Source organism: Orbicella faveolata, unplaced genomic scaffold (assembly GCF_042242905.1).
Source record: "Orbicella faveolata isolate gen_17 unplaced genomic scaffold, um_ofav_v1 contig_1, whole genome shotgun sequence".
In the NCBI taxonomy this organism is placed as follows: domain Eukaryota; kingdom Metazoa; phylum Cnidaria; class Anthozoa; order Scleractinia; family Merulinidae; genus Orbicella; species Orbicella faveolata.
Genome location: NW_028301536.1, coordinates 3,416,471 through 3,433,808, shown reverse-complemented (window position 1 = coordinate 3,433,808; position 17,338 = coordinate 3,416,471). Strand labels below are relative to the sequence as shown.

The window sequence follows — 17,338 nt, the reverse complement described above, 5'->3', positions numbered from 1 at the left end:
TTACTTGAGTTATTACATTTTGAAAGTCATCAAAGTTCTGGCCATAAAAAAGAAATAGAAACCTGTGGACCGTCAGAATAGAAAAGCAACCCATACTGCTCGCTTTGCATGAGTTTTTTTTTTTTTTCCAGACAGAGTTTAGTAACTGTTTAGCAACCCCTTGTCCTCCATAAAAGTGATATTGGTGCATTCACTATGGATGAGCTATAATCATGCCTACTGATAGCCAATAAATTTTGTGAAGTTTTTCTTAGCTCATATCAATTTAGATACATGTCGATCAACAAGTAATTTGATCAGTTTGGTGTACAGCAGACCAACCAGGAAATACGACTCCATCGTGGTCTAAAATTCCTCGAACTAATTATTTCCAAATTGGACAGTTTGTAGTGCTTTCAGATATCGTTATTACGAGTTCTTTTGATTGACAAGGGTACTCTGTGAGTACATGACGTGCAGGATTCTTTAATTCCCCGGGGTGCGATAAACATCCGATGTCTCTATATCGCCAAGTGGATGGAAAATTATCTGGTCTATATAGGCTGTCTAGGATATATGGTATCAATGTACCAATAACACAGTTCAGGACTAGCAGGGCTAAGGACTGAATTCGAAATTTGGCTATGTTCCGGAGTGTAATCGATATATATCGGGGGATAAAACAATGTTAATGAAGAACATGCTGTGTGACGCAGTGATCCGAAACACAAACAAAGAGAAGTTCAACAACGACGGATCATTTACCGTTTCCGAGCTACGCAGATATAATTTAGTACGGCAGCGTTTAAAAGGTAAGTGAACGGTGGGAACTTGGGAACTTATTTACTATCATGACCTGGTCAGATCAGTGCCTAGCAAGCTGACGTCTCTTTGTAACCTTTTGGGTAAACTTCTCTCCTCTCTTGGATTGCATATAAACCGGTGGCCACTTTGCTAGTCTATAAAGTACAATAACATCCCAGGACTCTGCGTAATCCTTGCGAAATCTCTATCATGACAACTGAAGCCTAACTTATCGAAAACTTTCTTAGCTTTTTATGCCGCATGGACTGCTAACTTGTGTAGAGATGGCAACTTCGGTGTCTCATGTTTCACGATGTCTCCCTGCTCTCGGAATTTTCCCATTGTCCATCAATAGATATCGGAATGCATACCCTTTAAATCCTAGAGACCCGGACGGTTTTGTGTCATGCTAAAATTTCCAGAAGCGACCTATCGAATACGAAAACTGATTTTAAGCTCTTTTTGGGGCAAGAATAAGTCGCACGTACTTGCTTCAATGACAAATCTGGACTCCGTAAATTAAGGAGCCTTAGGCCTGTGGTAATCTGTTCAGTTGATACGAATATTGAAATGTAAACAGCCAAATTTAAATCATCTATTGCGTAACTATTGTGGCTCACGTAATCCAGAATACTAATTTTTCCAACTGTTGTTTGGTTGTGTTGAGCTTTTAGAAGGTGAATGTTCAGGTAGTAAAATGAATTTCGGAGAAATTGTATTCGTACATTCCCCCAAAGTTCGTTTTTCGCGAGGTGTTGTTGCAGATTTTGTTAAGATTGAATTTGTAATTCCATTGTTTTCTTTCTAGCACGGTCACTTAAGTTCACTCGGTGATTTACATTTTTCTGTGCAAATCATGTTAGCTTTGGGCAATACGAAGGAAACCCTCAACACGATTGAACAGCAGATTTTTCACTCCCTGGCAGAGAAATTGTGCAACAAACAGTGGATCTAATTGCAACGATTGCTTGGGTGACCAGGGAAGAGGAGCGGGGGTCCACACAATGATGTGCGCTGGAAGCTACATCTAAGAGACAATCATCGATTGTCTTGTTATTGTCTTTACCTCATGATAGAAAGCTTGACGCAAATTTCTCGTGCGAGACAATCAAAGGAACCAATCAATACTCTCTTAATCACTCTCCTCACGACCTCAATAAAACAGACGTGTCCGATCACGCATTTTTGTGTAAATGACGTCTACAGTTTGGTTTGTTTTACAAGTACTAGTAATAACAAAATAAACTACGATATTGGCATCTTACCAAAGCTGAGAGGTAAACGAAAGTTTGCGGACAAGTTAGCACAGAAAACAACGATAACAATAAGGATTGATATATACGTTTTTAAATTTTACAAGCTTGGAACAGCGTCATAGAAGACAAACGGTTTCGGTCAGTTATAGTCGATCACTGGTTATTCCAAACAGCAATGATAAGATTACACCAAACCGATGCGTACCCTTGAAAGAAAGGCATTTACTCGTCACCAGGATCTACTTTATCTTATAAACCCGGGTAAGCCCTGGGAACATTATTCACGTAACAAGGAACTCTGATGTTGACTAAAAGATCTCTTCAAAAAAGGCTTTCAATTTTGATTAATACCTTAAGACAATTTATCCACGCATTCTTTAGATTGTGCCGCTTGTAATTAGCTGGAGGACGCTAAGACTTCACTTAACATGACTCGAAAAATCCTTCCGACATGGAGGCGCTACCTGACGGTGGAACCTGTAATATTTTTCTACGCATACGGACTATTGACGAGTATGCCGATCTGGAGACAGTACATCTACAGCGTTATCAGCGAGAAGAAAGGTTTCCCTTATGATGAGTTACTGTTGGGACAAGATGAGCCTGGCTGTGCAGAACATTTCACTGGGCCAAATTCCACCTCTCTAAAAGAACTAGAACAAGAGGTAAGGGGTGATTGGATTTTTTTTTCTTTCATTAGGCTCGTAAGAGGAACCTACCAATCAATCAATCAATTGTCTGCTGCTTTGTAGCGTCATGTAAGCATGTTATCTCAAATCCATATGACAGTTCTTAAAATCGCTTTACACCAGGTACAAAGTCTAGCCACAAAAATCGACTTAGGAAACATGCTTTTCCTCGGCATACATCATGCAAACAGCTTGACGTTTAAACAACCAAACTTTACTTTTTAAAATCACCTTCCATCAGGTCCAAAGCCTGGCCACAAAAATCGACTTGGGAAATACGTTCTTTATGGCCATACCTTCGCTGATCGTGGCACCGTTTTGGGGGCCCTGGACAGACAAGACTGGCCGAAGAAAACCCGCTCTCATAGCCCCGACCATTGGGGCATTGTTAAACACTGTAGTGGTACTTATGGTGATGTATTTTGAGTGGCCCTTGTACATGCTGTTTGTGGGCTCGGCAATCAGCGGTGTCTCGGGATTCCTGACAACCGTGATGTTAGCCACCATGTCGTACATCGCAGATACTACCGAGAAGTCGGGGATTGCCATAAGACTGGGTAAGGAAAATAAACCAAATTTAATTTCAGGTTCATTTTTGTACTTTTTAGTTTTTAAAAGTAGATATTGTTTTATAGCTCACTTTTGTAATGCGCAGGTGATCGAATATTCATGCAGCCTGCGCAATATAAATTCCTTATATTATTACTATTTAGTAGTGACATCCTTGCATACGGCTGGTGTGCCTGAAATTTGAATTGGCCAATCAGGATTCAGCGGGAAAAACTATACTCTCCTGACGTCAGGTGTATGTTAACAGGAAAGGCATTGAAGCTGGGCAACATTTCTCACTGGAGACAGCATTGAATACTGACGAAACGGGATTTACCATTCCAAAAACCATATCAGATTGTAAAACGTGAAAACGTATGTAACATTTCGTGTCTCCAAGCTTTTAATTTGGGGTCAAAAAGAGGTCGCCCGTGTTCGGCAACCGACTTTTTGATCGCTGTACGCCAGGTAAGATAATGATTGTGTCGTTTTGAACAAAATATGCCTTTCCTCGTCGAATTAAACACAGAATTCTCGAGTAAAGCATTAGAAGAGGCAAAAGCAATCTTTATTTTTGTTCGCCGCGAACCGAAAAGAGTATTATGGTGTCGTTTCGGTGGTACGGCTCGGTTTTGACTTCTGCCCGTAATGCGGGCGCAGTCACCATATGCAAGAATTTTCTGTCTAGCTGATTTATACCGGTACAGAAACCGAAGCTGAACTAATGATCGATTGAATCAAAATTTGATATTTCTAACATAGGGGAACAGAAAGAAACTGTATGGTAACTTTCCACTCTTGTCAACAGCAATCATTCAGATGCTTGTCTTCATGGGTGGTGTCCTGAGTCAGTTGACCAGCGGTCTATGGATCCAGGAGTTCGGGTTTATCGCTCCAACGTGGCTCATACTCGCGTGTCAAATAGCTTCTGTCCTCGGCGCTATTTTTCTTGTTCCAGAACCTCACGACCGAGTGACTAACAAGGACAACAAATTCTTCGATCTCAAGAGCTTAAAGGCACTTGTAAACGTCTTCAGAAAGAAGCGAGAAGGTGGAAGAAAATCCCTATTGCTTCTAGTTTGCGCTGGGGCAGTTGTCACCCTAACAACCCTGGGTCTTGGGGGCGTTACTGCTCTTTTTGTCATGAGAAGTCCCCTTTGTTTTGGTCCCAAGCTCGTTGGGTACTTTTTGGCGTACAGAATGTTTGTCTCTGGAGTAGGAGGACCCTTTGGAGTAAAGTTCTTAAGGAAGTTCTTCAGTGAGATGACAACCGGTGCAATATCAATTGTCAGTCAGATTAGTGAAATGGTACTTCTTGCGTTTGCAACTCGTACATGGTTGGTCTACACCGGTGAGTGATAAACATTTTTTTAGTAACACAGTTGGGTTCCGATAATTCGAACAGGACACTAACCCAAACACTTTTCATGCGACTCCCGCAAATGAATAAACAAAATATTTACCCTTTGAGACTCACACCTCACAAGAACTTCAGTGGAGGGGTTAAGTAAGGTTAGTAGACAAACCCAAACATGATCACCAATGGAATTTGCGGGTACTTGAATCGCAAGAGATGGCAAAAAACAAACGATAAGCTTGGAAGCTAAAACCTAAACAATTCATGAAATTCATAGCAAAGTTCATAACACTACGACGGACAGAAACTCATCAAGTACTGAATCCGCGTCTTACCCGAAAACTTGACGACGCTCAAGCATACTTGATGATTTCACTGAGTGTTATATATCTTTTCCTCGCAGCACCAGTGCTTGGCCTTTTCAAATCAACTGTCAACCCAATTTTTACCAGCATAATGTCAAGAGTAGTAGGAGCTGATGAACAGGGTATGTATTGATACATGACAATAGACAGACAGACAGACAGACAGACACAAAGACGTCAAAAAGGCAAACAGATAAACAGCCGGACAGTCAGTGTGACTCAGACGGACGTCGGGACAAACGGGCAGACACAGACAGAGATACTGGTGGACTGAAGGAGGGACAGACAGACAGACAAACAGAAAGAAGGACTGGACAGACAGATAGAGGACAGGCGGCACGAATCGCGAGCAGGTAGAAAGACAATTAGACTGGAACAGGCACGTACCAATGTCTTTTACCATTTCACCCAGAGTTTATATGCCAAGTCCTGTTTTTTTTTTCTGTCTATACACTTTTGTTTATCACTCTTCGTAGTAATGTGGTCCGTGGATGAAATCTAAGTCCAACAATTTACCTTTAACTTTAAGAAATAATATCCTTTGGTATTTTGGTGTGCGATGCAACGTGAGTTAAACTGCAATGTTTATGAGTGACACCTTATTTTGCGATCATTCAAATGAAGTCAAACATTTTGGCAATTCAATTTGACCCAAGCGGAAAGGTTCTAAGGTACCAGGTATTAAGGGTGCTTCATTTTTTTTCCATTTAACGAAAAAGTCTTGTTCTTGCCGTTCAGATCGTACAGAAAAGCGGAAACTATTTGAAAACCCTTAACTGTGCACTCAAAAACAACAACAACAACAACAACAACAACAGCCTTCGTAATACTTTTTAATTTTGCTTTGACTTTCATCATGCAGGTTCCTTGTTTTGCGCTTATGGTCTAGTGAACGTCTTTTCCCAATTTTTGGGTGTCATGCTGTTCAACAATGTGTACGAAGGCACTCTTGGCCTCAAATTCAACGGCTTTGTGTTCATTGTGTGTGCCGCTTTGAAATTTATTCCACTATTTCTCCTCAAGTAAGTAAAATAAGGATAGTAATGTAAAAATTGCTTGACACGATTTCTTTCCTTCTCAGCTGTTAGCGACCGTTAGCCGGTGTTCCGTATGGCGTTATGCATTGCGTTGAACATAATGTTCCTTTCAAATCAAATTAGGCCTCGGAATAACCGGTTAAAACTTAATGAAACACAGAAGAGATTGCCATCTTTGATGTAGTTCAGTTCAATAGCCGGAAATGATGAGCCAGCCACTCGCAGCCACTCTTTTCTTTTTTTAACAGCGAGATTCCCATGTATTGAACAGTGTCTAAGAGCCAACTTCAAGACATCTTCGGGTTCAATGTTAATTCGCTCTTATCCATGTTTTACAGGTGTATACATGTTTCACCGGTTACTGAACCCGCAGAAACGAGAGGGGAACTCAAGCTTGATGACGAGGAAGAAAATGGCAATAAACAAGACCAAAAGTTGATACAGAAAGAAATCAACGGCTTTGAAAACGAAAACGGAAAGCCTGGAAAAGGAAAACTGACATCGGAACCGATGGACTGCGCAGAGGATATCGAGCTCGTTACGTGTATTTAATCTGTGGCTACCATAGGTCCGCGCTGCTTACGTCAGGTTACACATTTTATATAGCATGCATAAGTCGAGGAAGGGGTACGGTGGCCTCATGGTTAGTGCGCTCCACTCCGGATCGAGCAGTCCGGGTTCGAGCCCTGGCTGGGGACATTGTGTTGTGTTCTTGGGCGAGACACTTCGCCCTTACAGTGCCTCTCTCCAGCCAGGTGTATAAACCGGCGAATTTAATGCTGGGGGGTAAACCTCCCCACCCAGTGGGAAGTACAAATACTTCTAGTCGCCTCATGCTACCTGACGACCTGATGAACGTACGAAGACTTTACCATTTTATAAGTCAATAAGTTGTAAAGAAACACAAATACGTGATAACCTGGGTAAGCAAGCGTTCCTATACAAGCGAAGATTTTTCCGCATTCTCTCAGCGAATAAACATTTCAGAACTAGGTGTCACATTTAGGCTCGATTTCCGCTTTCGCCTCCTCGCTTCGCCCGCCGAATAGTCTCTCACAGAATCTCGATCTTTTGATCGTGCCGCAAGGCATGCGAGCCCTATCGCAGGCTACCGCTCTCTTCCTCATTTCCCAAAACAGCGGCTTGTAATCGAGCCTGAGTATGCCTGCCGTTTTATGTTATTTTTTTTTCTCTGGCTTTAATTTTGCCCCGCTTGAAGGCGCCCTCATTTTGTATGAGTGTTAGTCAACCCGGCCACGCCTTTTTTTACTATTCGCCGACAGAAAACTCAGGCTCGAAGTCTAATTGTTAAAAATGTTTGAATCACAAATTTTGAGGTTAGTACTATTGAAAGGTCATTAACGGCGAAAAGGTTCCCTCTCCACATATACTGGGATCAATTTTTTTCATCATAGTCTAATGACGATTTCACCGTTAATGAAATTTCAATAACTGCGAAAGATCTCTTTTTTATTTCGGATAAAATTTCGCCGTCATGGAAACTTCAATAACTGTGAAATAATCCCTCTATACTAGCTTTTATAATCCATCAAATATTTTCGCTCGCGCGTGATTGGTCTTAACGCGTCACGTGACTGAATATTCCCAAGCTGAAACTGGGGAATATCCGAGTGATATTCCCCAATTTTCAAAACCGCACGTGTTGCGAAAAATTTTTGAAGGATAATAAACACAATCGGAAAACTGTTCGCTTCTCGAATCAGATAATGTCCGCAGACAAATATCCTCGGATATTTGCGAACGAAATCGAGGCTATTGGTTATTTATTCAGAGCGACGACTTCACCGTAAATTAAATTTTAATACCTATGAAACTTCTATTTATATTTTATTATTCCGAGCTACGATTTCGACGTTAATGAATTTGCAATAACTGCGAAATATCTTTTTATTGTAATATTATTTCGGAAAAAATTACGTCGTCATGAAATTTCAATAACTGCGAGCAGCAATATATCTTTATATTTTATTATTCAGCGTTAATGAAATTCAAATATAACTACGAAAAATCATCCTATATAATATAGTTAGTGCCTTTGCTGCGAAATGTCATTGCTGTTACAATTTGTTACAACTTGAACGTGAGGCCGGGAACATTGAAGAAGAAAAAATAAAGCTTGCTTCAACAGGGTCTGAACACTGCCATGCAGAGAGGGTGATGTTACTTGTCTGAACTCTTATTTTCCCACCGAGATATAACGATCATAATCTGTGGGCCCCAAAACTACCCCAGGGAGGGACTCTTATCTAGAAAGGACGGGTTGCTCGAGGAAAATTTTGAAAAGAACTGCTAAGCGGTAACAAGATCCTGTTTTTTCGCTTGATTTTTTTCACCCCTCAGAGGTGTACCAATTCCAACACAACACATTAACTGACGCTTTCATGATAGCGATAACGATTTTAATAGCGATGAAAAAGATTGCTTCGAATACCTTCTACTCGTGAAGTTAATGAAAGCACTGTCAAAAATCTTTATCCTGTTTAATATGTTGTTCATTATCAACGGAACGGTAAATAAACTCGAATAATTTGATGACAGGTTATCTATGTACAGTTGCAGTGTCTATACAAAAACGTTTTCATGGCGATAAAGAGGATTTCATCGAATACCTGTCATCTTGTTTAACGGCTCAATACCCTAATAGCTAGAGTACCGCGAAAGCGCCCGCTATGGACCTTTTAAGGCTGAACACCTAGCCTGTGAACAGGCTCCGGTTGGAAGGGTTGACCGCGGCTGGAACGACCGAACGGGAATTGGTTGCGAAGAGCCTGTTCAAAGGCACTGAACACCCTAAGAGGTACCAAAACTGCCTTTTATAACCCCTAAAAGGTACGACAAGCACCCCCCGTCCTTTTTATATGGTAGTCTCCCCTCCGGGCCTAAGTCACTAAGGCCACGAAAGCATTCTGTGTGACGTGAGGACTGTTAATTGTTGATGTCAATACACATCACTCCAATTCCAAGACTACAGCTGCTGCTGCGAGGTATGTTGTTTCCTTTCTCTCCTTTTGCTTGATCTTATTCTTCTTTCAAATACGTTAATGGTAGAGAAGTTGTGGGAAGGCAGATTCTGGCAATTAGGGCTAATCTACGGGCGTTATGTAACTGGTCCGGACAAATTGTAACTAAGTCGGAGTACAAGCTGTTACAGAGCTGAGTACAGTCAAAGATCAGAGGGGAAGGACTATTTTATGTGACGCTTTAAAACTGCTACAAAACAAATAAAATCGCAGAAGATTTGTCCCCTGAAACTCCCGAAAATGTCGGCATCCGGTCAGATCAGAAACCAATGGGGCATGTGACATAAGGGACCATTCATTTTTTATCAGGTAGGGGGGGCTGGTGGGATTTGGGGGGGGCCACGCGAAAAAAAATGGCTTTCGAGGGGGGGCCATCCCAAAAAAATAAGGGAAAAAGGGGGGTCACGTGAAATATTTTAGTAAAACTTTAAAATGGCATAATGTTTGAATATCAAAAAAAATTGCTATAGAATAAACATAGAAGGCAGGATACAAATTTATTACAAACTTTCCTTCTGCTTTAAAAAAACGTTTGGCGACAAAAAGCATTTGTAGCTACTGAAAAGAACTTTCACTGACACTCATCTTCATCTTCGCTGTCGTCTAGTTCTTCGTCGCCGCTTGTGCTGCTATGGGAGTCTCTTTCACCGATGCTGCAAGAAGCAGCAATGCTTTCCGTCAGAGTGTACTCTTCAGGGTACATGAAGGTGTAAACATAATCTCTGACTTCCTGCTCAAGGTTGGTGGTGATTCTGCTTCTTGCAGCATTGGTGAAATAATTCCCTTCCAAGAGCTGTGCGATGTATGGCCCATCTCTTCTAAATAACGACGTGGCAACATCCTCAACTTTAATACACTCATCCGGGACGGCCGTTCTAGGAGGGTACACAAGGCATTGTGGAAGATCATTTCCTAGCAGGTTTCCAACACAGATTCCATAAACTCGTTGGACGTTGTTTTCAGTCCGCTTCCTCCTTTCTTTCATTTGACTTTCTGCGGTTTTCTTTTTTCCTTCTCCTTTTGTTGATATGCTGTTTGAGTATGCCCTTGAATATGCTGTTATAATTGCTCTTATTTTCTAGTGCTTCCATGTCCTGCGTGACCTTTGTCAACTTAGCTTCTATACATTTGAGCTGTTTTACATTAAAACTGTGGGCATTCATCAATTCAGATGAGGGAGATGCCAATGAGAGGCCAAATGCCACACGCTCAGGGCGAGCCATAACTAGGAGATCCGAAATTGACTTCTCTTTCTTTTGATTTGTTATTCAAACAACAGCTCTCTGTAGTATAGGGATTGTAAATATTGTCTTCACAGTGAGCACAAAACGTGAAGTAGGGGGATAATAGAGAAATATTAAAAAAGTTGAAATCTAAATATTGGGGGGAGGGGTCATCCCAAAAAATGACCGCTATAAGGGGGGGGGGCACGTGAAAAAATTGGTAAGCTGAGGGGGGGTCATGCGATTTTTAAATGGTGCTTCCCAAATCCTACCAGCCCCCCCTCCCTCATAAAAAATGAACAGTCCCTAAACACTCACCTCAGCTATATACATTATTTTGTAATGATATTGTTTTTCCGATCCAGGCTGAATATTTGTATTTTTCCGCCGCTTTTAGGCAGAAAATATTCTTGTGGATATTCTTAGATTATAGCGTATGCCATTTTCATTTGTGTACTTGTTGTCTAGATGGCGTTGAAGTAATTTTGGAGCAACAATAGGACTGCAGGCAATAAAGCCTGATACGATACACATTTCCCTAGAAAGTGCTGTTTTTATTGTTTTTGTTGTTTTCTCGGGGCATGTTTTGCCATCTAAATAAATGAAGGATTTCATATGATTTAATGAGAAACATATTATTGTATTCTATTTACAAATTTTAAACAAACCAAATTGTATTCTTTTCAAAATCTCGGCCTAGGGGTTGTTCTTAAAATATTCTTAAAATTTCGCAAATTTCAGCCTCGATATTCTGAAAAAATATCTTCTTGTAAAAAGTGTAATTTTGCAGACATATATTCTGGCAGAGCTTCGCGAACAACTATCAAATGGATAGGGAGGTATATCACTATTTAAATGAAGAATAATTCATGGGCGGGCGTAGATATGGAATTTCGCTTCGAGTGTTCAACTCGATATAAAGATGAACATAAGAAGAGACATTCCATTTCTACAAGCAACTGTGTGTTACTTTGTTTGCGAAATAAACACACTAATATTGACATTTTTAATTTGACGATTTTCGGAAGATTTGCGAAGATTTTCCAAAATTTGTCAGAAGGCCACGCGAATGTTTCCGAACATTTTTCGGAAATTTCCAAAGATTTCCGAGGGTAACCGAAGATTGCCGAAGCTTTCCGAGGATGATTCGAATGGTAACTACGGATTGATTCTCGAAACGTCATGACGTTCGTGAAAATAAACTGCTTACCGGTGGCTTTGGACGTAAATTTCATCAGATAGTTCGCTATAAATATCCTTTTTACTCTTGCAGATGCCATCAACGACCAACATTCCGTTTTGGACGAAGTACTTCACAGTAGAACTGGTTGTATTTTTTTATTTCTACGGGTTCCTAACGTTTCTCCCAATTGGTAGAATTTACATATATCAAAGAGTCAGTAATATGAAAGGGTTCCCATTCGAAAACGTCAGTCAGGAAACTGAAGGTTGCGGAGAAAAGCACCTGCAGGAAAATTCAACTCTACGGGAACTGGAGCAAGAGGTCTGTCGCAATTGAAAATAATTATGCATTTTTAATTTTTTTCTACCATTTTAACGTTGTCTGAAAATTAGTACTTGTTTGTTTGTCTACTTGCACGCTTGCTTGTATGCCTGCTTGTTGCATTCTCGCATGCAAGCTACCTTGCATACTTGTTTTCATGCTTCAATGCTCGCCTGGATGTTTGCTTACATCAGTTGTTTTTATGCCTCAATGCTCATTTGGATGCTTGCTTGCTTGCACGCTTGCTTGCATGCTTACTTGCATGTTTGCTTCCATACTTTCTTGCATCCTTCCTTGAATGCTTGTCTTCGTGCTTCAATGCTTGCTTGCATGCTTACTTGCATTCTTGCTTGCATGCTTGCTCACAAGCTTGTTTTTATGCTTTGATGCATGTTTGTTTTCACGCTTCAATGCTCGCTTGGATGCTTGTTTGCATGCATTCTGTGAATGCTTGTTTGCATCCCCGCTTCTTGCTTCCTTGCATCTTTGTTTTTGTGTTTTAATGCTCGCTTGGATGCTTGTTTTTCGTGCCTGCTTCCATTCTCGCTTGCATGCTTGGTTTCATGTTTTAATGCTTACTTGGATGTTTGCTTGCATGCTTGCTTCCATTCTCGCTTGTACGAGATGTAAATGTTTAGTATTTAATGTAAATGTTTAGTATTTAAAGTACAATTTTATGAATAGCTGTATTTTATATGTAAATGCTGATCGCCATTTGATACCAGTGATCCAGTGATCACTGATTGGCCTTTCAGGTTAAATAAAGTCTTCTATTTATTTATTTATTTTATTTATGTTTGTTTTGATGCTAGCTTCAACGCTCGCATGCGTGTTTTCTTGCATGCACGGTTGTATGCCTGCTAAGTTACTTTCTCCTTTCTGTTTTAAGTCCGTTCCTGGGAAGATGTTAAGGATTGAGAAATATACACTTGGATATTATCCCATCCATCTGGGCATAGCGAGTGGAAAACCTGTCTAGGAAACTTCAGTTAGCCGTAAGTTCTTTACTGCTCTGCGTTTCTCCTCAGGTGCAAACGCTTGCCTCCCAGATTGGCGTGGTTTACAATCTCTTTGTGACCATTCTGTCCCTTGTCGTGGCACCCCTGTGGGGCCCGTGGACAGATAAAGGTGGTAAAAGAAAACCTGCTTTACTAGTTGCCATAGTAGGAGCCTGTTTTGAGATTGGCACTGTCTTACTGGTGATGTACTTCAACTGGTCTGCGTACTTGCCGTATGTGTCCGCTGCCATTAGCGGTTTCTCAGGATTTGCGGTAGTTTTGTTGACTGGGGCCATATCGTACAGAGCAGATATTTCTACCAAGAAAGAACGAGCATTTCGAATGGGTGAGTATATGATGATAGGTCTGTGATATAAGTTATTATTTAAGCTTTTTCATTATTTATACTACGCTATGAGAGGCAAGATTTCCTGTTTTGATGCATGGTTAGTGCGGTGAACTCTAAATGAAAGAATCCGAGTTACGGACCGTGTCCGGATGTTGGGTAAAACGCTTTCATAGTTAATAACGGGAATGATTAAGAAGCCCGGTAACAATCAAAGATTAAGAAGCACACAAACAGGCTGAGGTTTATGTTGGAAGGTCCTTGACCCCGCACATCGTTTGTTTCGTTTGCAATGCTTCTATTGGTGAGTTTTATGAGCACACATAACCACCTTTCGTATTCTGTCAGGTTTTGTGCAAGGTCAACCCCCAAAATAGCCAACAAAGACATACAAAAAAGAACTTTGCTACGTTTTATAACCATTGTCTCTATTGATAATGGTGCTATGGAACAAACATGCATTGGTCTAGTCATGATATACTTTTTGCAATTTCTGTTACCTAAACGGGAATTTGTGCTGGGTGATGAGCCTGTGGCTCAATACTACACTTTACTCTGTACTAATGATTTCTTTTGTTAATTTAATCTGCAATTTGCCAATTTGCATACTATCCGTACCAATTTATGCGAGGAACTTGATTTTGTACTGTTCAGCTACTATTGTAAATTTTTCTGTCTTCCTTTTTTTTTGCAACTTAATAGCGGTGTTGTTCCTGGCAGTCTTCGTCGCTTCAGCAGTCGGTGAACTGTCCAGCGGTCTGTGTATAGTCCACCTAGGATTCATTCCTTCCGCCTGGTTCATATTGGGCTCCTACGTTCTCTCAGGGATCTGGGCGCTATTCTGCGTTTGTGAAGTTCCTAGACCGACCAACTACGACACTGCTGTTCGCTTTTTCAGTCTTGAAAACTTCAAATGCTTTTTTAAACTGTTTCGGAAACGAAGAGATGCTGGAAGAAGGAACCTTCTATTGCTGATGCTTTGTGGCGGCCTTGTCTTCTTATCAACGTTTAGTATCGAAAGTGTTAAGGTGTTGTATGTTTTGAAGAGTCCCCTTTGTTAGAGCCCAACTCTCGTGGGATATTATTTCGCGTTTGAAGCGTTTGTTCACGGTGTTGGAAGCGTGATTGGCATCCCTCTCCTTGGAACCTGTTTCAAAGAGTTCAATGTTGCTCGAGTGGGTATACTCACTGTCGTACTGGCTTCCATTATTTTGGCAATCTCCGATCGTACTTGGATGGTTTTTGTTTGTAAGTAAAGGAGATAGCCCAAACGCGATTATTTGTTCGATCCTCGAGTAGCCCCTCTATGGCGTAATAGACGCCCCGACGACTATATAGGTATGTGCTGCCCCGTTAATTAGGGTATCGATTTTGGCCATTTCGGTCTTAAATAGGATATGGTTCTAGCACTTTAGTCTTAAATTGGGTATGTTTCTTGGAGGAAGCTACTTTTTCATCATCATCAATAAGACCGTCAACAAAAGCCCTTCATAATTTATGCTTAGGGCAACTGTGCCAGCCGCAACGGTCATAAATAGGGTATCGAATTTTTGGCCAGGTCATAAATAGGGTTTTGGTAAGTGGGCCTCAGCCCCCACCAAATCTTTCTGGGAGTACCCCAGGGGATACACGTGCATTCAAAGCGGCAGTGGAAGGGGGGACTTCATGCCACGGTGGACCATACATTTTATGTTGGTGTATCGATCGATCGATCGATTGATCGAATGTTTGATTGACTGTAATGTTATGATAGTTCGTATAGTGTGATCGTCCGGGTTCGACAACCTGAGCGGAAGTCATCTTCATAGTCAAGTCTCACTTGATTCTGAAGATGACTTCCGCTCAGGTTGTCGAAACGTCAGTCACCAACAACAGTTCTTTTCAGAACTACCCTCACCCGGACGATCACACTATACAAACTACTGATACTCCTGAGTTCAAACCATTTACTATGTAATGTTATGAATTACTATAGAATCCGTCGGGTTTCGTTCATACTGACTGCAGGTTTATAGAAGCTAGAAATAGAACGCAACCTCTTAGAGTTAGATTTTGATTCAGATTTTGATTCCACATGGTCCCATGGCCAAAATGTCATTCTCGTCGCGGTTTGCCACTTACCACTGAGGCCAAGTTCAGACGCCGTACTTCACATGAGCCGAATCAGAATGCAAATGAGAAAAATCCTTTGTTCTCTGTCATTAGCATTCGATTCGGCTGATGTAAAGTACTGCGTCTAAACTTGGCCTGACTCGAATCGTAAATTGAATGAACACCTTTTAAATTCCTCATAGCGGGCGCAGTTGGTGTCTTCAATAGCGTCCCTGTTCCAGTTCTAATGGGAGAGATGTCAAAGATAGTGGCAGAGGATGAACGAGGTACCCATAGCAATTGTTCAAATCATATCTCTTTGAGGAACTTTTTACAATGGCGTTTTGACTTGAATTCCCGCGGGGCAACTGACGCCTGAAGGATACATTTTTACCTTTCCAAGTTCCTTTCACGAATTAAGTGCAGATAGGTAAAATGTGGCAAAAATAGGGCAGCTTTATGATTTTTGACGGCTTGAAAAATATACATGAGTTGGTTATATATGAGTAGATAAAGAATTAAAGACGAAAATGAATAAAGAAGTTTTCTGCGTCATAGATAGAATACATGGTGCGTTATCGCAAGGTTCCTTGTAAGCGTTGTGTTACAAAATGGCTGGAACAATACTGTACGAGAACGGTTTATAACTCACATTACGTATGTATACCCGTTTATCTTCCAGGCACCTTGTTTTCAGCTTATAATATGGTTGCCTTTGTGGCGCAACTCGTTGGAGCCGTGCTGCTTAACAGTGTGTACCAGGCGACACTCGGACTTGCATTCCAAGGCTACGTGTTTATCCTGTGTGCATTGCTGGTACTCATTCCCTTTGCGCTCGTCAGGTAGGCGCGATCGATAGTCCTTCAGCTTTACAATAAAAAGTAACAGTCAAGTTCGCCACGAACTTTTCGAATCACGTAAATGACGTCTGTTAGTAGGCTATTTATCAAACCAAGACTACAGGAAGCAACCCATACGCGAGTGAACGCAGCATCTTATTGTTGAGACGGAAACTTTAGTTCAGTGCTGGCCAGACAGTTTTATTCATTTAGATGCCTTCTATGTTTTACTCATAATATATTAGTTCAGGTAATTTGTTGCTCATAAATACAACATCCTTTGGTTAATGACTCTTTTTTTTTTCAAACACTGTCTCTGTGAAATCAAATATTCATCACGTGTGTTTTCTTTATCAGCTGTATAAAACTGCTGCCCGTTGTGGAGGAGGCAAAGAAGGAAGATGGCCTTCTTAAATTGAATCAGAATCAAACCGAAGTCGTATCGAGAGAAGACATTAGATTATAGAACTTGATACCGATCTGTGACTATTTACCACAGAACTTGAACAGTTTAGAAAGTGCACAGGCATGCTTTAATTTTAGTATAAAGTGGTTTACATGTTATCCAAAACCTTATACTCTACTGCGCGATACTATTGTGAATTTAAAGGAGCTCAGCATTTCGAGTTATTTTGGTCACGTACAACACTATCTTTTAGTCGAAGGAAACCTTAAAATAGTAGTTTACTAAGATAGAAAACACCAGAGAGATAATAATCCATAACGGAACAAGGATGGTTAAAAATGGAGAAGATTAAAACGGATTACAAACCACGAACTTGAAAAAATTAAGATTTAATTTTTAAAGATACGCAAACCGTGACTGAGCTTCTTTAAACACCACCAAACTTTTTATGTACGTGTAACATACGAATGGAATTTAGAATTCCAACATAGCAAGTTAACGTAATTTTTCTAATTTTATTTCATGTTAAGTAATATAGGGGAAAGTTGGGGGAAGGTGGTGGCAGAGACATTTCTTGCTGTCTCTCAACCACTAGCTTGCTAACATTCTTCAAAACCCTTTTTGGCATATTATATATAATCTATGAAACACGGTTGATGAGATGAGATTAGAAGAGCTGGGAAATGGAAGTGTTAATCGTGTTTAGGAATTTTGATCAATTTTATCGTTGGCTTGTCCCGTAACCTTAGGCACAAATTATTTATCTGGATTTTGCTGTCGAATTAAGGGTGTTGAGGAAGGGGTAATTTACTGAAATGCTCGTTATGAACTCGATTCACTTGCGGTTTTGTAAA

At 40.7% G+C, this 17,338-nt stretch overlaps 1 protein-coding gene and 1 pseudogene across 1 annotated transcript; both read left to right on the top strand.

Moving 5' to 3' along the window:
* The first annotated feature begins 32 nt into the window (after positions 1 to 32).
* LOC110052462 (proton-coupled folate transporter-like) lies at positions 33 to 8,205 on the top strand. The gene is made up of 7 exons (XM_089285343.1): positions 33 to 791; positions 2,421 to 2,704; positions 2,970 to 3,285; positions 4,086 to 4,628; positions 5,038 to 5,121; positions 5,862 to 6,021; positions 6,375 to 8,205. The coding sequence occupies exons 2-7, from the start codon at positions 2,468 to 2,470 to the stop codon at positions 6,586 to 6,588; spliced, it is 1,554 nt and encodes a 517-aa protein (XP_089141469.1). The 5' UTR covers positions 33 to 791; positions 2,421 to 2,467; the 3' UTR covers positions 6,589 to 8,205.
* A 3,368-nt stretch (positions 8,206 to 11,573) lies between these two features.
* Positions 11,574 to 16,544, top strand: LOC149117743 (proton-coupled folate transporter-like; annotated as a pseudogene).
* Positions 16,545 to 17,338: the final 794 nt, after the last annotated feature.

Coding starts and splice junctions, on each gene's coding strand:
- LOC110052462 (XM_089285343.1), top strand. CDS start 2,468: ATGACTCGAAAAATCCTTCCGACATGGAGGCGCTACCTGACGGTGGAA. Junction 3,286..4,085: donor GGGGATTGCCATAAGACTGG/GTAAGGAAAATA, acceptor TCTTGTCAACAG/CAATCATTCAGATGCTTGTC. Junction 5,122..5,861: donor AGTAGGAGCTGATGAACAGG/GTATGTATTGAT, acceptor TTCATCATGCAG/GTTCCTTGTTTTGCGCTTAT.